Genomic DNA, 22372 nt, shown 5'->3' on the forward strand with positions numbered 1-22372 from the left:
TCAGCAAGTCAATGTTTCTGGTGGCAATGTACCGACTCCTTTACTAGCCCCAGATGAAGCGCTCTAAAGATAATGCAGCAGTCATTTAAAAAAAAAAAAAGTCAGTTTCTCCAATCCTTCTTGACTTAATGTGACCCCCACCCCCCAATAGTGCAGGATTTTAAAAGTTAGTTGGCAGGGGAAATAAACCCACAAGGAGGAGACAATTTCAATACAAGATAAAGGTTTATTCAAGTTAGAGACTGCTTCTCTAGGACCTGGCCATTTGCAAGACAACCTATTTGAGGAAGAGCATTACAACAGATACCGAGACCAGCAGAGCAAGCAGCCCCAGGAGACCATGGAAGTGTGTCCAGTGCTTCTCTGCAAGAGGAAGAAATAAAACAGTTACTGGCAAAGCATTCTGGTGTTCAAGTGAGGAATAAGCTTCAGGTCTGGCTTTGGCCCAAAGAGGGCAACCTCCATCTTCAAGGACGGAATACATGAAAAAGGGTAGTACTGCTTTAATCCACATGATCTCAAAATCCCTTACCCATTTGTTCATGGGGCACAGGCTCATCCAAAAGGAAGGTTCCTTCACCGACAGCGATGAGGCCAGTATGACCATGAGCAGCTCGCTTGACTACATTGGATTTCACAGGACAGGGCTTTCCTGCACAGCGCCCTCCCACACCAAGATCTACTGGAACAGGCATATCTGTGGAAGGAGAAAGTTATCTGGAACATTTTAAATCAAGTGGTATAACGATCGCCCAAATGTTAGTCAGGGGAGCAGAACGTAAATACTTCAGGGGAAGTCAAAAATTACATTATATATAAATACATAATGCAAGATGCAATAAAATTTAAGGCTAGACCTAAAAATAGCCAAACTTCAAAAAGGACTAACATCCTCAGAAACTGTGGGTCTAGAGTGCTTTTCAGCAACATACCTCTCCCATCAAAGCATCCTTCATTACAAACACGGTGTTCTGGGGAACACACTTCAGTTGAACACAGAAAATAGATCTAAAAAGAAAGTAAATGGCATTAGAGCAGCTGTAGATCTGCATTTGTCTAAAATATACCATTTATGACTAGGCATTTGGAGACAAGCTTGGAGTACATGATTGGACCACTATTAAAACAAAAACACTCACTTCCTCATCCAAATGCTGCTTGGTCTTGTAGTCCAGGAACTGGAAGCTTTGTATTTCAAAGCGTCGAGTGTGCTTGGATACAGGCATGTTATTGTATTTCACATGGAGGCCAGCAGCACTGCTGTAATCCAGGATGTTGGGACAACTGTGGGGTAGAAATTCAGAAGGGAGTCCGACAGCTGCCAGCTAGGAGGCTTGACGTGCATGGCAGCCATATTACCACACTTCTAGCAGCTGCGACAGCCTAAATAGCGTGCAAAGATTTACTTCAGGTGTTTGCAGCCAATAGTATTGGATAATCTGAGCCACTCCCTTAACCTGTTGCCGAAATTACAAATCCTCTATAAAAACAGCTGTAATACAAGTAGGTGCTGATGCAGCCGTTGAGTGGGTAAGAGTATGAAGGGTTGACTTCAGAAGGAGAGAATAAAAAAGGTCAGCAATTTGGTCAGTAGTCTCATCTGGCATGTTGCTTTGTCCAGACAAATGGAGACATCAGGATACTTGAACACTGTCAATGATGCAGGATACTCACCCTTCATAGAGGATCACCCAGGCAGCTTGAGAGGACTGGGGATAGGCGATGCAGTAGTGGACCAGCAGAACTACATTGGGGTTAGGAGGGTTGACAAGCTGCACTTCCAGATACACCTTGCTTCCAAGCAAGAAGCTCAGGGGCAGATGGGACCGAGGGTAGAAGCTAGTGTAGCTGGTGTCTGCAAGAGACAAGTGCTTTAGAATAACTGGACACCAGGTACTCCATGTGCATCTCTTCATACACAAGCCATTGAAAGAGGGACTTCAGCCAGTCAAACCTAGCAGTCATTACGGGACATGATGCCCAACATACGGCTACAGCGCCACAAGACCAAATGGGAGGAGAAGTTCTACTGACATCCACGACCCTCTCATCAAGTACACTACAGTTCTTATTAATGGAATCAAAATAAAAAATAAAAGGTTAGACATCATGCATGATGTTCAATTACCTGTGGCAATCCTTAACCTAACCCCAAGCGAGCCAAAAGCCAAGGCTGCTGATGGAAGCGGTGGGTTCACCACCAAGTAACCAGTGCTGGCCAAATGCCTTTTAGAATAGCGACATTCCACCTGGAAACTGCAGTGCAGAGAGGAGACAGTGAAGAGAAAGAATCAATGTAGTTACCAGTTGGCAGAGATGGTCCATTCAGTGACAAAACCCATACTCCGATCATGGGGTCCCAACCCACCCATTACAACCAGCAAAGTATGCTGGAAAACAGGTGTCTTTCAGCAAGTGGGTTAACCGACACTTCCCAGCTCGTAAAAGAAATTACCGATAAGGGCCATCTCTGGTAATTTGTCCATACATCTGCTGGTTCCCCCGAACCAAGCCATGAACTTCAGCAAGATAAATTGTAGTCTCCGCCACCGTCTACAGAAACAAAAAAGCTTGTGGGTGAGAACTGAAGCAGATGGGAGGAGGATTGGAAAATCAACTGGGCCAGTGCAAAACCAGTGGTATTGCATTAGATTAGCACCCTACCACCACCCTTTAAAAAACATATGGCTACAAGGACTGTAGCCTAAAATCCTAACCTTTGTTGTAGGTGACAAAACTAGCAAACCCCAGAGGAGGAGGGAACTTACAAAGACATGTGTCCCACAGCCAGTCACAGGAAATTTGAAGATGGCAAAGTCTGGAGTGCAGATTACTGGGGCACATGATCGGTTTCCTGCAATTACTAGACTGCCAGGATCGATTTCTGGCTTAGTTGAGGTGCGGTCTACGGAGAATACAAAATGGCCATCTGCAGTGCATGCTGAAAAAGTAGAAGCAAAGAATTACATTAATACAAATGGTGAAGCTTGTGAAAGTGTTTACCTGAAGGACCAGGTCTCCTGTACAGCAAGATTGCAATTGAAGTCAATTACCTCCCCGCCCTCCCCAAATACTCCACAAGTTTTCCTATACCAGCTGTTCAGTTAATCTGGATTGCTCATTAGATGAGCAGTACTATATTAAAACCAAGCCATACCATTCAAAGGATAGTAACACCGGGAAGTTGTTGCATCCACACAACATCCATTGGCCACACACAGTTGTGGATCAGCATTAGGTGGACCACAAGCAACCTGCCGACTTCTTGGTATCTTGCACCCTGCAAAACAGTACACTTAAATGTTTCACATTGTATAGGGAAGACCCTGTAGTTTAGGTTAATATCTTGGGTAGGGAAATCCGAGACTGACGTCGTCAAGAGGCACACGGCATTCAAGTAAAACAAACATGATGCAGCAACCGCAGATTTGGTAGATGAGCAGCACCAGACTTGAGCATTCCTGCATTATGAAGAAGTGTCCAGTGAATAAACACTTACCCTCACGTGGTACTAGACCAGGAACAGGACACTTGGCCTGTATATCTCCTCGCTCCCCAGTAAGAGTGGTGTAAATGACTCTCAGGATGTAGAAGTTATTCTAGAAGTGGAAAGAGAGTTGCTCATTCCTGACAGTATTTTGATCACTCCCAATACAAATGGGGATTACAGCTGCAATTGCCCTCCGCTTACCAGTATCTTGACATTGCAGGCCTTGTAAGGAGCGGTCAAGATGTTCTTTCCGTTCCCCCTCACCAAACTGTAGCCACAAATCTTGGGAGCACTGGTAACAGCTACCAAGTTGTTGGATTCATCTACAACAGATGCCACATTTAGAGCATGCTTTCTGTTTTACAGCACCCAAATTACTGTGTACCAAGCCAACTCACCCATTAACTGGATATCTTGTAGCAGTCCCCCAGGAAGTTCCACTGTCATGCAAGTATCACTGCAGAGGACAGAAACCCCAAAGGGAGGGAGCGGCAACCCTGTTGGTAAAGCTGCACTGGTTGGACATTTCATCTGCACCAGTACCCTTTCCCCAGCAAGGGTTACATATGCTAGAGTCAGGACATAATTCCCATTCTGGAAGAGAATTAAGGGAAGGGAGAGAACAAGTGAGCATATGTACATGCTTTTAAAATTCATATGCAACAGTACAAAAAGCTAAATATTTACCAGCATCTTCACATCACAGGCTGTGTAAGGGGTTGTGAAGATGTTCTTTCCTCTCCCATGCACCAAGCTGTAGCCACACTTTCTGGTATCATCTTTGACAGTTACCAGAGTGTTGGATTTATCTGCAAAAGGCAAGGATGCCATGAAATTGGGTTTCCAGGGTTATCCTCATTGCCAAGCAATTTGGATGGAAAGTTACCTGGGCCAAGGCACAACTTACCTATCAGGGCTACTTGTTCAATTGGTCCTTCAGGCAGCTCTAGTGTCATGACGGAGGCTTTGCAGACAGTGGGTATTGGTGGTTTTCCAGTAGTGGATGGAGAGGAAGGCGTTTTTGTGGGTTCTCCAGCACTGGTTGGGCATTTCATCACCACATACCCTTTTATGCCACCAGTTGTCAGATACCATATCTTCAAAACATAGTTGTTATTCTAGAACAAATATATAATACCAATATTGATTTCCATGGTTAATCATACAAGATGGAAATATGAACTTAATTTAACAGAAGGACAAGAGGAAAGCAGAGCAAGTTGGGCCAATCATACCATTGCCTAAACTTTATATACCGAGCAACAAAAGAAACTGCACTATTACAACATTTAAAAAAAGTTTAAATTGGACGTTGACAAAATGTTTTTGATCACTTATTCTTGACCGACATGTTGGTGACTGAAACACACTTAATCCCCCAATTGGTGAGACAGTTGATTGGACACTAAATAGAGTCATTTCAGCCATTGAACTGCAAGCTTGAAAAAGGAAGAATTCCAGAAAAGCCATAACAGTCAAGCGCAGCACCTTCATGCAAATCTGCGTGTTGAGGGCTGGACTAGGCTCACCGTCTTGGGTGCTTACAGCCAGCAAATTCAAACCTGGCAAGGACAGCAGAACCACACACCAATGACAGGCCACAAAACTGGGGAGACCAAGAGTCACAACACCTGCCCAAGATCAGATCATTTTGCAGCATCTTCGTGATGTCAATTGTTAAATCAGCACAATAAAAAGTCACTGCACCTGCTCTAAAACAGAAGACATTTTTCGATCACATTTAGTGAATTTTATCCAAATACAAAAGACACGTTTCTTTTGATGCTCAGTATATGAAGCTTTAATGAAAGCACAGAAGTTTGGTTGGAGGGGAGAGAAGGCACACAGTACAGTGTTGAGTAGCTAGGTGAGCTTGGACACAAGGATTACCAATATCCTGACATCACAAGCCGTGTAGGGGGTTATGAAGAAGTTCCCTCCCCTTCCCTGCAACAAGGTGTAGTTGCAGTACTTGGGGGCATCAATGACAACTACCCACTGGTTGGATTTATCTACAAAAAAATATACATAACAATTAGTCTCCATTAGTGTCACTCAAAACCCCTCAAATACCCAACAAAAGCTTAACTCACCTAGAACCTTGACCAGTCTTAGAGGTTCATTGGGCAGCTCCACCACCATACTGGAGGCAGTGCAGACCACAATTGTAGGGGCCTTGGTAGTCTTCCTACTGGTGGACCTGGTAGTCCTCCCTGTGGTGGTCCTGGTAGTCCTGGTAGTCCTCCCTGTGGTGGTCTTCCTACTGGTGGTCCTGGTAGTCCTCCCCGTGGTGGTCTTCCTACTGGTGGTCCTGGTAGTCCTCCCCGTGGTGGTCTTCCTACTGGTAGTCCTGGTTGGCTCCCCAATGGTTGTTGTGGTCTTCCTACTGGTGGTCCTGGTCGTCCTCCCCGTGGTGGTCTTCCTACTGGTGGTCCTAGTTGGCTCCCCAATGGTTGTGGTAGTCTTCCTGCTGGTGGTCCTGGTAGTCCTCCCCGTGGTGGTCTTCCTGCTGGTGGTCCTGGTAGTCCTCCCCGTGGTGGTCTTCCTACTGGTGGTCCTGGTAGTCCTCCCTGTGGTGGTCTTCCTACTGGTGGTCCTAGTTGGCTCCCCAATGGTTGTTGTGGTGGTCTTCCTGCTGGTGGTCCTGGTAGTCCTCCCTGTGGTGGTCCTGGTAGTCCTCCCTGTGGTGGTCTTCCTACTGGTGGTCCTGGTAGTCCTCCCCGTGGTGGTCCTGGTAGTCCTCCCTGTGGTGGTCTTCCTACTGGTGGTCCTGGTAGTCCTCCCCGTGGTGGTCTTCCTACTGGTGGTCCTAGTTGGCTCCCCAATGGTTGTTGTGGTAGTCTTCCTGCTGGTGGTCCTGGTAGTCCTCCCCGTGGTGGTCTTCCTACTGGTGGTCCTGGTAGTCCTCCCCGTGGTGGTCTTCCTACTGGTGGTCCTGGTTGGCTCTCCAATGGTTGTGGTGGTCTTCCTACTGGTGGTCCTGGTAGGCCTCCCCGTGGTGGTCCTGGTAGGCCTCCCCGTGGTGGTCTTCCTGCTGGTGGTCCTGGTAGGCCTCCCCGTGGTGGTCTTCCTACTGGTGGTCCTGGTAGGCCTCCCCGTGGTGGTCTTCCTACTGGTGGTCCTAGTTGGCTCCCCAATGGTTGTGGTAGTCCTCCCCGTGGTGGTCTTCCTGCTGGTGATCCTCCCCGTGGTGGTCTTCCTGCTGGTGGTCCTGGTTGGCTCTCCAATGGTTGTGGTGGTCTTCCTACTGGTGGTCCTCCCCTTGGTGGTCTTCCTCGTGGTGGTCCTGGTAGGCCTCCCCGTGGTGGTCTTCCTACTGGTGGTCCTGGTAGGCCTCCCCGTGGTGGTCTTCCTACTGGTGGTCCTGGTTGGCTCTCCAATGGTTGTGGTGGTCTTCCTACTGGTGGTCCTCCCCGTGGTGGTCTTCCTCGTGGTGGTCCTGGTAGGCCTCCCCGTGGTGGTCCTGGTAGGCCTCCCCGTGGTGGTCTTCCTGCTGGTGGTCCTGGTAGGCCTCCCCGTGGTGGTCTTCCTACTGGTGGTCCTGGTAGGCCTCCCCGTGGTGGTCTTCCTACTGGTGGTCCTGGTTGGCTCTCCAATGGTGGTTCTGGTAGTCTTCCTGCTCGTGGTTCTGGTAATCTTGGTTGGCTCCCAAGTAGTTGTTGGTGCTTTTGTGGGTTCTCCAGCATCGATGGGGCATTTCATCACCATATACCCTTTTTTGCCACCAGTTGCCAGATACCAGATCTTCAAAACATAGTTTTTATCCTAGAACGAGAGGAAACATCTTTAATATACTATACCCAACTGATCAACGCTTTTAAATTGCATCACACAAGATGCGGATATCCAATCTGATATTAACACTAGAACCTGCACAGCAGCCATTTTGACAAGGCTTTCAAAAGTTAAGTAACTCTGCATGGCTGAATGTTATGCGGTTGTCCATTTAGGACTCACTATATGCATTAAATATCCAGACAGTATTGGAAAGGCAGGATCACAAAAGGGAAGATCCAATCCCTCCCACATAGAACCGCCGGCAGTTATTTTGACTGCCTTTTACAATACATGCTTTTTTTGTTGTTTAATACAAGCCGGTTATCTGTACTAGACCTGACAGCCACCAATTCCTTCATTTTGTACAAGGAATGCACTGGGGAAAATCTCTCCTACTGATCTTTCTTGAAGCTAGCCACAGCGCTCTGGCAAAAACATTGATCAGAGAAATGGAAAAGCAGCAGGCTGCTGCAGTTCATCCTGGATTCAGTGCTACACAGAGGAAACGCATGTTACTTGCGTTTTAAAAGTAAACACATTTGTTTTTAGTATGTACATATACCCGTTTACACACTAGTTTCATTTAAAAGTAGTGCTTTATGGCACGCTAGAAAGGTACCCCTTATGTTGAATTGTTCCTTTTAAATAGTGTTTGGTCATGCAGATGTTTGCTAGGACATGCTTGAATAAAAGTTGTTGTATCATAGTTGCCTTCCATTTTAATACGGATGTTTAAAATGAAAATCATAAATACTGCGTGCGGTGGTTTTAGGTAACTGCAGCGGTTCTAGTGTGAAGTCACAAGTGTTGGAGAGTCACGACAAAACCTGGACAAGAGGGAAGCAGAGAAAGTTGGGCCAGTCACACCACCACTAAACACTTCAGGAAGCTTGATTTAAAAGAATGCTCGACACGGAGAGAGCAAGTGTCTTAATTACATTGCCTTTAGGCAAAGGCAGAAGCCATATGGACTTGATAATGTGAAACAATTGGACAGGGTTCACCACCTCCAATTACACAAAAGGATTACCAATATCCTGACATCACAGGCCGTGTAGGGGGTTATGAAGAAGTTCCCTCCCCTTCCCTGCAACAAGGTGTAGTTGCAGTACTTGGGAGCATCAATGACAGCTACCCACCGGTTGGATTTATCTACAAAAGAAAAGAGAAATTTGCCATAAAGACTCCCCCTACAGTGTCAGACACGATGCCCCTCCAATATCCAAAGCCTAACTCACCTAGAACCTTCACAAGTCTTAGAGGTTCCTTGGGCAGCTCCACCACCATACTGGAGGCGGTGCAGACCACAGTTGCAGGGGCCTCGGTCACCCCTACAGTGGCGATACTGGTAGTCTTCCTAGTGGTGGTTCTAGAAGTCTTGGTTGGCTTGGTAGTGGTTTTTATTGGACATCTCATGTGCACGTAGCCTCCCTTAGCAATGGTTATGTAGAGTAAGGTTAAGATGTAGCTTCCATCCTGCAAGTGAAGGGACAGAACTAGTTGAATGCAGAAGGATGTTATGCCTTTGTTTTTCCACTGCAGAGCTACCAACGTCACACGCAGTGAAAGACAGTTACTGAGTTAGTCAAAAGCACAAACTGTTCAAAAAAAACCCAACAGTACAGCTGTATTGCTATAGTTTCTAAATATTTAGGAATGTCTAAATTGATTTAGTTAGTTTTGTTGAAGGGGGGGTTTAAATAGGATTTGACAATGATCTCATTTAAGGATAGTCATCTAGTTTGTTTGGGTGCTAAAAGAATTCTGTGCAGTTTGGTTCGGCTTGAGAAAGCCAGTTGAGAACTACCTGTACCCGTACCCTATCGAGCCCTCGCAGGTCGGATGTGCTAGTGGAGAAGGGTTATCAAGGTTGTAGTATTAGAGATTAATCTTCAGATTAGCATACAATGTACAATTCCTACCTGTACCCGGACATCACAAGCCCTGTAGGGGGTTGTAAAGAAGTTCCTGCCGCCTCCTCCCTGCACCAAACTGTAGTTGCAGTAACTGGGAGCATTACTGATATCTACCCATTCATTGGATGGACCTATACAAAAACAAAGTTACTGTACCTACCAAGATGGATCAGTTCCCTCCCAAAAGTGTTTGGGCCAAATTCAAACTCACTCAATAGTAGAACTTGAAGCAACTCAGAGGGCAATTCTACAGTCATGCTGGAGGCTCTGCAGAGAGCAGTGTCAGGGAGAGTAGGCATTGTAGGTTTCCAAGTAGTTGTCGTTTCTCCAGCAGTAGTTCCGGTCAGCTCCCCACCAGAGGGGCTCGTAGTCTCTGTTGGCTCCCCACCAGTGGTGGGACATCTAATGTCCAAGTACCCTCGTTTATCAGCAGCAGTTATGTAAAGCAAGGTCAACATGTAGTTTCCATTCTGAAAGTGAAGGGACACAACAAGTTGAAGACTGGAAGGACTATTCCACGACAGTGTACATCATCTCATCTGCTTCTCAACTCTGGGAGGCTTCCATAGCTGGCAACCATCTTGCCTCAAAAGTGGAGTTTAGTGTGTTACAGTAAAATTTAAAAATGTACTCCAGCTCTACATCCCACCCATATTCATGCTTAAAATGTGTCTAGCATCAGCAACATTAAATTGTGGTGCCAGATTAGATAGCCATGCACTACATTCTAGCGCCATCATAACAAATTTGCACCACTGGGATAGCTTAGGCTTGAACACACCAATGCTTTCAAGTGTAGTCCTGCTGTGAAAAAGGTACCAGAGACATTGAACATATCAAAATGCATTGCGAGACTAGTTAAACCTAAACTGTCCCAGTGAACACATTGTCATACGAGGACATGAATGCATGCCTGCCACAGGCATAACCTGGGTCCTAAAAAAAAGTGCGACAGGCAGCAATTGTGCTGCAGTAACAGATTTTTAGAACCCGAAACATTGGAGAGAAATTACTTTTGCAAAAATGCAAGTTTAAAATATGGGAGAAAAAAAAAGAAAAAAAAACAGCCAAGGAGAAGGGCCTAAAGTAAGGGAGACGCCCAGTAAAAAGGGGAGTCGACAGGTCCGAGTGCAGGTGAAATTGCTTTTAACTCTGGGAGGGATTAAAGAGCCGACTGTATTGCTTGGAGAGAAGGAGACAGGGGATAATACGGTTATGTTTATGAAGATTTGCTTTACAATAGTCAGTTGTCCAAGCTAATTGGGACAAATACTAGTTTGCATAATCTATTCGTATGGATAAGCAAACAGGTATTAATTACTGCAACTAATGTAACGTTTACACAAGTACAGATGAACCCGTTTCATATCACCTCGCTTATCACGACTTCAATCCACCACTTGCCATACACTGTAGGTTCTTTGAGAACTTTGAATATCTTCACAAAGCTGCTTCGGTCACATTTTGTACAGCCGGTCAAATGCTTCATGGCTGGGCTTTACCAAGTAACCACAAGGGGATGTCAGTTCTTACACACCCTACAACAAATCATCTCGTTGCCAAAATCCATCAAGTTATACAAATGCACACACAAGAAAGCGCAACACCTAACTGATGGTGCAGTCGAATTCATGCCTTGTATAAAAAGACTCATTCCAACCAATGACACAAATGTCCTGTAGTACACTATGCATTTGTTTAAATGAAAGAATGACAGGGTACAGTATTACACACCTAATTCTCTATCAAACTTTGAAAATCAAATTTCAGTACAACTGCCAAATTACACAACTTCAGGAATCATTAACTTCAAACATTTAGTAAAAGTGTTTCTATAAAATTGCTGTTAAGGCATTGGAAGAACATGCAATTAAACAAAAAGTTCTTAGCTGCTCAAATACAGGATCTCCAGCCCCTCCTGACAGGAAAGAATGACGGGACGGTTTAAGTTTGCTTAACTGCAACAGTTTAAAAACACACTATAACCCATCTAAGGTTTTGGCGGTCAGAATTCCTTAACTGGCATTTGCCTCCGTCTGATGCGCCTTTTTGGTAGATAAATCTCAGCCATGTCTAGCAGTAGAAGCTGTGTGCACCACACACCTATACAATTCACCACGAGACTACTGTACAGAGGAACCGTTTTGAATTGCATATTTTGGACTGGGTTTACAATTTCAGATTGCAATTTACATAGTTTCAAAACGAGGGACAAAAGGCTCAGCCCTTCCCCAAGAGAGTTAGGACAAAGTTTAGTTAGGGCTCAGAGGGAACTAGGTTTTGTTTCCCCATTTGTTATAAAAGAAAAGTGTGTGCTGGAACACACTTCACTGTGTTGGTATCATTGAACAAGTCCTGGCAAGAGGCTAGCAATCCTTCTGCGTTCCCAAATTACCTAAATTTTTAGGATTGAGAACACATAGTAGGCAGCAGTGTGGAGTAGTGGTGAGGGCTCTGGACCACAGGGTCGGGAGTGCAGTCTCAGATGGGGGACACTGCTGCTGTACCCTTGAGCAAGGTACTTGACCTAGATTGCTCCAGTAAAAACCCAACTGTATAAAAGGGGTAATTGTATGTAAAAAAATAACGTGATATTGCAAGTCACCCTGGATAAGGGCCTCTGCAAAGAAATAACTACATAGTAAAACTTCACATAACCGCCGGTCTCCACTAAGCACCAGGGCTGCTGTGAAATAAGGTAGATAGACGCCGGGTGTCTTAAATGGCAAGTTATGAATACTGAAAGACAAGAATTTCACAAGCAAGAAATGTTTGCTAATAAAGCGTTCGTTAAATCTGTAAAGTTAACGTGCCGGAAAATAAAAGCGCAAACATTTATTGCAGCAAAGATGGACCTTCAAGGCCATTAGCAAAGTGAAGCTGCCGCAAGAAAACAAACCTGTTCCAGTAATAGAATGCAAGCCATACATTATAACGTTATTCATTTTAAAACCAGTTGAAGCTTTGAGCGTGCTGAAAGCAATTCAGAACTTGTTTCCCAATATTAACACTGGTGCCGTGGTGTATTTGTAGAACAGTATTTTGTGCATTTGAGTCTTGCAACATATAGTATTACCCCTTTTCCAGCGGTTTATTTATGTACACGTTATAAAAACACAAATTAATCACTTTTGCTTGTGATGAAACTGGTACTTGAGTTTACTGTGAATCAACAGTTTGAAGCATAGGAGTGTTGAGCCAACAGTATGAACTTGTTTCATATTAAACACAGTATTTCATGTGGTTGTTTTGCAATGAAGATTCTTTGCTGGTTAATTTCTCAGAGAGTCCATGCCTACCAATGTACACGTTTTGTGGGTTAATAAATGGGTTAAAAAGATACCAATTAATTTTAGAACCATGTTTGTGCTGCAGGCCTACCTTAATACACAGTTGTGTTCCAATATTCACAGGGTTCTCTAGTGGATTTCTGTTTTTATTAATACTACAACACATTGTTATTACCCACTTACACGAATGCATCTGTGTCAGCATGAAAATCAAAGGACACAGAATTCTATTAGGTACAGAAATATACCACATTTGAAAAACACCAGAATTCACTTTGATTGAACTTGCCTTTTTTTTTTTTTAATTCAGCAAATCAAGAGCATTCGTTGTTGAGCTGTGGTACAGAATTTAACGTAGGCTTCAGTTTTATTCCTGAAATGTGTTTAGCACATCCTCTACAGTTTGTCATTCATTGTCAGTCAAATTGACTGAATCATCATTTAAAAAAAATAATAAAAAGGTACAGGGCTAGTTTTAAAAGGCTACAATGTATAGAGGTGTGCATATATGTGGCCATTTGTTCAGGAGTATGGGCCCACAAGCGTATGTGTGCCTAGGGCCCAGCAATAGGTTAATCTGGCACTGCATGCAAATCAAAAGAAACTACAATATATCAAAGTCCATAATACAGTATTTCATGTTACAAATTGAAATGTCACGTTTATGAAGTATATGGAAACACATATAGTGCCATGTAATTCCATAGCTTAAAAGTAACATTGAGCAGGTTTCATTCAACTTCATGAATGAACACTGGTTAATTCTATGGGGGGGGGGGGGGGGGGTGGAGATAGGTCACAGCTGTAAGTCTTGGAATTGGCACATCAAGATTATGTAGTTGGGTACAAAGCCACTTCCTCTGAATTTCAATTCCATTTTCTCCCTTCAAATTAGTGAAGATTAACAGCAGTCATGCCCCTGTAGTGGATTATTTTCTTATAAGGTATTGCCTAAATGGCATTAAATAACTCAATAAAGCCAGGACACAGCATTAACACTACAAAGAGCTTATAGATGGAACAATGAGGGTAAGAACTAGCCCTGCCCGGTATCTCTAGGACACTGGGAACTGAAGTGAGATAGAAAAAAACAGTTTGTGCATGTTTTCTCTTTATTTTATATACTTTTATAATAAGGATGTTACAAAGTGTCTTTTGGCACCACGCCACACTCACAGCCGGAGAAGGTTCCAGAAAGTCTGCCCGGTAACAACCAATCAGGCCTCAACTAAAAGTGGAGCAATTGCCCCAGCCAATCAAATGTGGGGTAAACAAACTTCTGTGGGTAACCACAGAAGAGCAGACGGAAGAAGAGGCGGATCTTCTCTCGGCTGGGTTGGGGGTGCTAAAACTATATAACCCGCACCAAATTAAGGGTGGGTGTGCGATTCTAACTGACTGCTAACAGACTGATGCATGGTTGAACGCTCCCGATTGCAATCAATAAAGGTAATCTATTTTGTTTTACTCATACTGCCTCCTGTCAGTTTCTAATAAGTCTATTCGAGGAAACGATTGAATTTCCATCACACCCCCCAACCCCACCACAGATCAAATGGAGGATTACCATACAATGCATTCCTACCTGTATCCGGACATCACAAGCCCTGTAAGGGGCTGTAAAGAAGTTCCTGCCGCCTCTTCCCTGCACCAAACTGTAGTTGCAGTAACTGGGAGCAGCATTGATATCTACCCATTCATTGGACAGATCTACAAAGAAACCAGATTGACATGAACTACCAAGGACTACTCAGTTCCCTCCAAAAATGCTGGAGCCAAACTCAAACTCACTCAATAACAAAACTTGTAGTGACCCAGAGGGCAGTGCTACAGTCATGCTGGAGGCTTTGCAGACAGGAGTGGGAGGGAGAGTTGGTTTTGTAGGTTTCCCAGTAGTCACTGGCTTCCTAATAGTTGTAGACCTAGTAGTAAGGGATGTTGTCTCTACAGCTGGACAAGTCATTTGCACCATCCCTCTTACCCCAGTTGCAGTTGTGTAGATTACAGTCAAGACATAGTTTTTATTCTGGAAAGAACAGGGTAGACACAAGAACATCGGCACCAAGAGATTACAGTGGGGAACACTTCTCAACTTTCATTTAGTTGAAATCAAATGTTCTACGTCAAACATTCAAAGCCTAACTTACAGATACATGCAAGAAATTACTAGTAGACTTAAAGGCCAGCCATATGGCTCTGCGATTCTTCTAGTTAAGCCTTTAAAAAGGACCTGGATAGTGTGAACACGATCATAATGAAGTGGGCTTTTAGGACCACGATCATGTAAAACACAATAAAAATAAAAAGGTTTCTTGTGAATTTATAGGAAGAGCGTCAACTACAGCCAAAAAGCACCTGGTCCTGGGGAGTGTCTCGCGTCCAGACTACGGGGCGCATCCTGCACTCTACTCAAGTGCTTTTACTGGATGCGCCACTCAGGAGCCCCTGTACAAGGTTGCTTGAGGTACCTCAAAGCTGTCATGTTTGAAGGAGTAAGTATTCCTTGTCCCTGTAGTTGTAGTTTTTTTTCTGGTTCACCAGCACCACTTGGGCATTCCATTTCCCAAACGCCCCAATATCCCAGTGGATGCAAGAATATCGTTAGGACAATTGTCCTGGCTATAGAAAAGTTGGGATTAGGGTCATTTCTATTTAGAACGTGCATCCGTTTCCACAAGTTATTCTTGGTCGCCATAGTCTATCCTCACAAGGTCCCCCCCCCCCCCCAAAAAAAAAAAAAAAAAAAAAAAAAAAAAAAAAAAAAAAAAAAAAGGTGCTGGCCCAAAGTTGAAGCCATCAAAGTGGAGACCTAAACAATAATCAATTCTCTTACCACAATGCAATACTAGAAGTTCCTTCTATTTTGGTTCTTTGATCTACATATTGCATATTAATGATCAAATACAACCGGTCCGAATGCAGGCGCTTACTCCTGAAGTATCATTACAGCACATGTATGCTTAAATAAAAGCCAGGAAAAAACCCAGCAAGAGGCTGCCATAATCTGAATGCCTTTCTTCATTACATATGCACAGTGCATGGAACCCAATACCATGGGCCCTGCTCATTTATATCATGTTGCCCAGATCAGAGGGTTAGTCATTACCAGTATCCAGACATGACAGGCCTTGTAGGAGGTTATGAAGAGGTTTCTTCCTCTTTCCTTCATCAGTGTGTAGTTGCAGTTCTTTGGGACATCCTTTACAGCTACCCATAGCCCATTGGAGATATCTACAAAAGTAAACCAGTTTCCATGAGGATCATCATAACCATTATATATACACAATGATCATAAATATAAATAAAATATTCTTACTCATTATCTTGACTTGTTCCAGAGGCCCCTCAGGCAGCTCCACGATCATGCTGGAAGCGCCACAGACAGGAGTTGGAGGAATGGGTTTTGTAGAGGGAGGGGGTTTTGTTGGTTCTCCAGTGGTAGGGCATTCCATCTGCACTGATGCAAAGTCTCCAGAATAACTTGTATACATAATGGCCAGGACATAGTTTCCATTCTACATGTACAAGGGGAGAAGGAGGGAGGACAGTGGCAAAGTATGAAAGCATTAATTGGACAAAATGCCACTCTAAGCTAAAGTTGATTTGATGCCATTAATATAATTCATGGAGGGGAGGCCATTTGGCCCATCCAAGCCAATTCAGTAGTCAACCACCCAAAAACTGTTGCCACTATAAAATTCAAAATAAAATGTTGTACCAATTTTGCTATGAAGTAGAAGTAAATTTAGGATTAAAATATATATTTATCAGTCTCATCACAAGTTGTGTAGGGGGATATAAACCTGCAACGTTCGCCATCAGTTATGGAAAAAGTTGATTACCAGAACAGTATGTACAGAACGGGGGGGGGGGGGGACGGACGACAGACCTCCAGAGTCAGATGCAAGGGACATGCACATGAACAGACACATGGGTCCCCAGAAACTGATACTCAAGCTAAAATGTTAATACCACCTTCCATGACAATTAGACAAGGGGTTCTCCAGACATGCAAAACAGTGATAGGTAGACAGCCACCACCATCCCCCAGTGTCTAGTCCCTGTCTGATGCTACTTCTGAAAAACGAACAAAAGACTTCATCCAAGAATCAAATTGAGATGATTTTGTCAGGACAGTGTTCAAACTCTAAAAATGCAAGTGCTGACTGAAGGTAAACATGCTTTCAAAATTAAAGTAAGCCAGCCCCACTTTACCAAGACATTTCATAGCGTTACAGGGTTCCAATATACCCCAAAACATTGGTGCTTTCAAGTTATTTTCAGCAAATACAGAGTATTTGCCTATATAGTGGAGAGTACACAAACACTGAAGACAATTACCAGGATCTTGACATCACAGGCACTGTAGGGAGCTGTGAAGAGGATCTGTCCTCTTCTCTCCACCATGCTGTAATTGCATGACTTGGGCGCATCAATGACTTTTACTGGCCTGTTGAGGTGATCTGCAACACAAATGTATCCATGAGTTCACATCCAGGATAGGACTAGTCCTTGATAGCGCAAGTACCCCACCGCAAAAAATGTTCTAGTATCCAAATCTATCTTGTAAACACACCTAGAACCAAGACTTTTTCCAGAGATCCTGCAGGCAGCACCACAGTCATGTCAGAGGACCTGCAGACAGGAATGGGTTTCCCCACAGTGGCTGGAAGAGGAGGCAATTCTGTAGGGCTTCCAGCACTGGTTGGGCATTCCATCCGCACAGACCCTCGATTCCAAGTAGCTGTTCTGTACATTACAGTCAGGACATACCGATCTCCCTAGTAGGAACATAAATGACCAAGGCATGTAAAAGCATATACAATTTTACACAAGTACCACTGCCATGCAAGGATGTACAAACAATGTCCAGTCCCATTCAACTTGATGGATGACAATGTTAGCTCAAGGTCAAACCAAAATATTACACATCAAGCTAGCCCCCAGGTAATCATGAAAACTGTTCTAGTGTCACGTGAAATGTACTTACCACTTGCTCAACAAAACAGCCAGTGTAGGTAGTTGTAAAGATTATTTTCTCCAGATGCAGAGAGAGATTGTAATGGCATCGTTCTGCAAAATCACTAGTCACAGTGATCTCTTTGCCAGAAAGATCTGCAATAAAGGAGACATCATTACAGCAAGTACAAGACTATGAAATGCCACTACAGCGTTAAGCCAAAAAAAAAAAAAAAAAAAAAAAAAGGGATCACAAGACACATTCACCATGCATTGGTTAATCAAATACACCAGCTAAAAAGCAGGCATCAGTACTCCGATAGTCACCAGTTGTTTAGATCGCTTTCCAAGAGCCAAGAATAGTGGACAACATTGTGATAATCAGTGCTGTGGAATGCCCACCCTAAAGGCACCAAGGAGAGTGAATGAATAAATGTGAATCTGTATGTATGTGCCTCCATTAGTCAATTCACAGGAGGTTTTGCAATGGGGGGGGGGGGGGGGGGGGGAGAAAGAAGAAAATAGGTCTCACCTTTCACTCTAATCCCCCACCAAGGACCATTGGGTAGAACTACTGTCATGCCATCCTTGTTGCAGATGGTAGCAGACACATCCACAGGAATTACTGTAGACAGTATACTGGAAGTTACATCTCGAGTTGTAGGAGTATCAGGTTGGGAAGTTGGTTTTGGCCCCCCACCTGCATGGCAAAGCGCAGAGAGCTCTCCCATTACACGATCAGCATGCTGGAACTTGATATTCAAGGCAAAGCAACCATCCTTAAAAACAAAGAAACTGCACACTCAGTATTGCTTGTACTAAAGCAGTTTACTGGAAGCATGCAGCAACATTTAATAATCATGGCCGCAATATTCTTACCACAAACGCAACTTGACAGCTTTGGAAGGAAGCAATCAAGATGATGTGTCCAGTCTTCATTTGAAAGAGTTGATAATTACATTTCTTGGCAATACTACCGACAGCTATTGCCTTGCCAAAACCATCTGCAGAAGACAAATTCCATGAGTTCCCTGCACAGCAAGTTTTTCTAAATGCTTATTATACAAGACAGTGTTTGAGGCTTCAGTTGTACTACTCCAGTAGTAGCCAGCAAGCCAAGAACCATCTGCAATTGAACATGTGAATGGTTCACAACTTCAATTTCTATGTCCATCAGAAAGGAGGGGGTGGGTTGACACAATCAGAATTCATAGGACCATAGATGCAGCTCACCTATCACTTTGACTGCATCAAGACGTCCCTTAGGCAATTTGATTATCATGCCAGACTTGGCACAAAATACAGACGGCAAAGACGCTTCAGGCGGGACTGTGACATTAATTCCGGTCCTACAAGACATGACTGCCTGTCCTAGCTTCCCTGGAGCCATTTGATAGTAGATGTTATAGAAGTAACGATCCATCTAGGAGGGTCAAAACAATAAATGGCATCACTGGGAGTTTTAATCTTCACATTACTCTGTTCCTATGGGTAGGAAGGCTCTCCTAGTTTTAATTAGGAAAGTGAACAGCCAAATTGAGTGCAACAATTCCAATATTTATATAGGAAAATAAACCCATTATATATGTCACACAATTTGTATGGGCACACAGGTGAAATACTGTATTGGTCCATTCTTCCTAGGTTACAATGCAGGCTGTATACAGAGCATAATGTTTTCTATACTGGTGGAAAGCAGGATACACATACCGATCTCCTCACGTGACATCCATTGTAGGAAGTAGTGAAAGTGATCCTTCCCTCTGAATCACGCAACAGTTGATATTTGCATTTAACAGCAACTTGGTGAATGGATACCCATTTGTTTAATTTATCTACAATTGGAAGAAATTTAGAGAGATCTATTAATAGGCAGCATTTCTCAATTGGCTACACAGCAGCGAGAGGAACTGGCTACAATACACATCTTATTTAGTTACAAGAAACCGCTACAAAAAACCCCACCATCACCTCCTCACAGATCCCAGTATCATCCATCACTGAAGTGCACCCAAGACTGACCACCACAGTACTTTAAAACTGAAATCTAAAATGCTTTTGAAAAGGGTGCTATAGTCCTTTTGTTCAAGGACATTTACTACTTTAAACATGTACTGCAGCATATTTGCAACAGTTTCAAATGCATGCAAGGAGTTGCAGCAAGGTATATGGTGAAGCAAATACATCCATACATTCCAAAGTAAGATGTCATTTAGTGACAGGCAGGAACAACTCACTTTTTACACGAAGTGCTTCTACTGGTCCTGCTGGGAGTGTGATGGTCATGCTACTCGTACCACAGATTGTAACAGGTTTATCAGGTGTAGAAATTGGACAGGACATATGCACATAGTGGTTTCTCCACATCAGGGTCAGGACATATTGCCCACCCTGCAAGAAAAGGTAAGAAGTCAGGTTGAATGGGAATGCTATAGCCAACATCTGTGATTGTAAAGTCTCCAAGTTGAAAGCAGATACACTGTAGTTCACAAAAAAAAAAACTTAATTTCTTAAATTTAATTTTAATTGTATACATGGAACAGCAGTCCCATGGCATTTGCTTTGTCAGTTTAACATTTATACTGTACAAGACAAGCAAGTGCGTATCTGATGGCATAGTAGCAGACTTTTGGAGTTATTAATCCAACTCTTACCTGTATCTTCACATTGCAACCTTTGAAGGCAGTTGTAAAGTGGACAACTCCATTTCTCTCAAACACCTTGTATCTGCACCTCTGCGGAATCTTGCTTACTTCAACAAATATGAAGGCAGCTGTGGGAGAAGTTAATGAGATTTGATAACCGTACCTCTTCCAGAATTAAACAGATACCAAGTTAAGAATCCTTACCTCGCACTTTGAGGTCTGTCAGCCTTCCACCAAACAATTTGATGGCCATATCTGCAACACTGCATGTAGTTGCTGAAGCCAGGGTGGTTGGCTCTCCTGTGCTATGAGGAAGGGGGTTTGGCGGGGCAATAGGTCGATTAAATGTACCATAGGGCCCTATAGAGGCATCATAGATGCTGCTGGGCACCCTGGGACCTCCGGAGAGATCAGGAGAGTTGAGTGCACTGGCAATCTTAAGAGCTGGAGAAAGAGCTTCATCCAACTCCAGATTTATATCAGTAAGTACAGAGCGGTCAAAAGAAGAAACATGCATTTCATTAAGGTCACCAGTAACTTGGTCCTTACGATGATAGGAATGCACACCAGGATGCAAAGCATCAGTGCCTTCCTTTTCAAGATCTGCAAAGGCAGCAGAATCATAGCCTAGGGTTTCAGAATAGGTACCAGACTTGTGGTCAGAAGAATCCAACTCTTTCCCAAGTTCACCGATACCCATTTCTGCTGCAAGATTAACCGAATCATTGAGATAAAGGGTAGCGGTATTAGACACATTTTCTTTATCTGAAGTAGCTAAATCAGCATATGCAGAGACTTCTGGGAAGTCATCAGGGTCATTACTCCGATCAGTAAAAAGTGCATGTTCCACATCGCCTTCAGAGTCTGAAGCCATAGGGTAGTCGTCAGCAGCAAAAGGAACAGAGTTCTTGGTCAAATCAGAATTGAAGTCATCACTATCTGGATTGGAAAAGCCAGGCTGTTCAAGAGCATCCTCATCATACTTATAATGCTGGCTGAAATCAAAAAGCCCATCGTTTGTAGAATCAGACTCAGAAAACACATGATCAAGAGACTGCTGGTTATTCTGCAGCTCAACAGAGGCAATCTCAGAAAGTTCACCTTTTCCATTTGGTGAAAAGTAATCCTGTTTAGAAAAAAGGTCCTCAGCATAAGGAATGGCTAAATCAGTAGCTAAGCTCAAGTTCCCTCCACGATCCAAGTTTCCTGTCCCTGACATGGAATTTGCAGCCGCTTCATCCTGCAGGCGATCATGAGCTAAAGCAAGAGCTTGTGTGAGCCTCAAGACCCAGGTCAATAAGAAGAAAGGCAGCATCGCCTGCCCTCTCCGTAACATCGTTATTGTAAATAAAATATAACCAAAAAACAACACAAAAAAGCAGTCAATATGTGTGGGTTCTACGGGCGCGGGTATTTAAGTTGTGAGGCTTAGTGTTTTAATTGAATTTGTAATTGGCAAGCCAATTGCTGCCGTTGAATTATCAGCATTCTTAGATCATTAGTAAAGCACTGCTAGACTAAATTCTGCACGAGAGAAAATCACCTGATTTAATTTTCAGAAAACGTCAGTATGTGTATGCTGAGAAACGTGTGTAGACGTGCCCTTTACTTAAAAGATGAAAATAGCATTGCATTAGATATAGAGATGAATGTAATGAAAGAAATACTAAAAATGAAGAAGCAATGGTTCTTGTAAGCGGTAATCATATAGATTGCTCCTGTTCCAGGCTAAGTCCCAAATTCTCGGCCGCTCTGGTTTTCAGATAACGTCCCAAATTCTGGGCCGCTCTGCTGTTCCGAATTCAACGCAGTTTTTGGGATGTTCTTCTCTTCCAGATTTCAGGTCATGTTCACTTTACCATAAACATGTACACCAGGACTGGATCGTGAATTAATTTAAGAGTAATCCTAAGTACATGAATCAAAGTTAATGTATTTTTTGAGACTCCTCAGAATTCTTAAAAGAAGAAACAGAAATCAAATTTAAATGTTTTTTTTAAAGCTTATTTCTTTATTACAATGAACAAACTACATTGCATTGAAATAGATACATCAAAATGCACGTGTTTATTTATCAAAGGTTAATATTGATACACATTTTTGAGAAGGAACACATTAAGTCAATCTCGCTATTAATTGATATGATTTTTTTTTTTTTTTTTTGATGGGAATATACGTCAAAACTACCAAGCATACTTATAATGTCAAGCTGTTTAGAATGACAGGCATTTCCATCTGTGGACTATTGAAGTAGGTACTGCAAGAAAGCATCAATCTAGACAGTGACACAGGTTA

General features: G+C 43.3%; 2 protein-coding genes across 2 annotated transcripts; both read right to left on the reverse strand.

Moving 5' to 3' along the window:
• Positions 1 to 212: 212 nt before the first annotated feature.
• On the reverse strand, positions 213 to 8740 carry LOC117405627 (uncharacterized). Its single transcript, XM_059029501.1, has 19 exons — positions 8506 to 8740; positions 8298 to 8419; positions 6963 to 7255; positions 5584 to 6701; positions 5381 to 5502; positions 4398 to 4608; positions 4178 to 4299; positions 3889 to 4084; positions 3692 to 3813; positions 3500 to 3599; positions 3158 to 3280; positions 2769 to 2941; positions 2456 to 2553; positions 2129 to 2256; positions 1675 to 1855; positions 1140 to 1284; positions 933 to 1008; positions 533 to 697; positions 213 to 363 (listed from the first exon to the last, which is right to left on the reverse strand). Exons 1-19 carry the CDS (start codon positions 8681 to 8683, stop codon positions 278 to 280), a joined length of 3759 nt encoding a protein of 1252 aa, XP_058885484.1. The 5' UTR covers positions 8684 to 8740; the 3' UTR covers positions 213 to 277.
• A 44-nt stretch (positions 8741 to 8784) lies between these two features.
• Positions 8785 to 21413, reverse strand: LOC117972726 (uncharacterized). Its single transcript, XM_059029628.1, has 17 exons — positions 20282 to 21413; positions 20087 to 20205; positions 19670 to 19823; positions 19143 to 19267; positions 18666 to 18855; positions 18312 to 18436; positions 17965 to 18211; positions 17464 to 17588; positions 17050 to 17254; positions 16815 to 16936; positions 15790 to 15988; positions 15580 to 15704; positions 14265 to 14499; positions 14059 to 14183; positions 9395 to 9653; positions 9190 to 9314; positions 8785 to 8811 (listed from the first exon to the last, which is right to left on the reverse strand). Exons 1-17 carry the CDS (start codon positions 21411 to 21413, stop codon positions 8785 to 8787), a joined length of 3639 nt encoding a protein of 1212 aa, XP_058885611.1.
• Positions 21414 to 22372: the final 959 nt, after the last annotated feature.

The sequence above is a fragment of the Acipenser ruthenus genome, chromosome 8, assembly GCF_902713425.1.
Source record: "Acipenser ruthenus chromosome 8, fAciRut3.2 maternal haplotype, whole genome shotgun sequence".
Taxonomy (NCBI): domain Eukaryota; kingdom Metazoa; phylum Chordata; class Actinopteri; order Acipenseriformes; family Acipenseridae; genus Acipenser; species Acipenser ruthenus.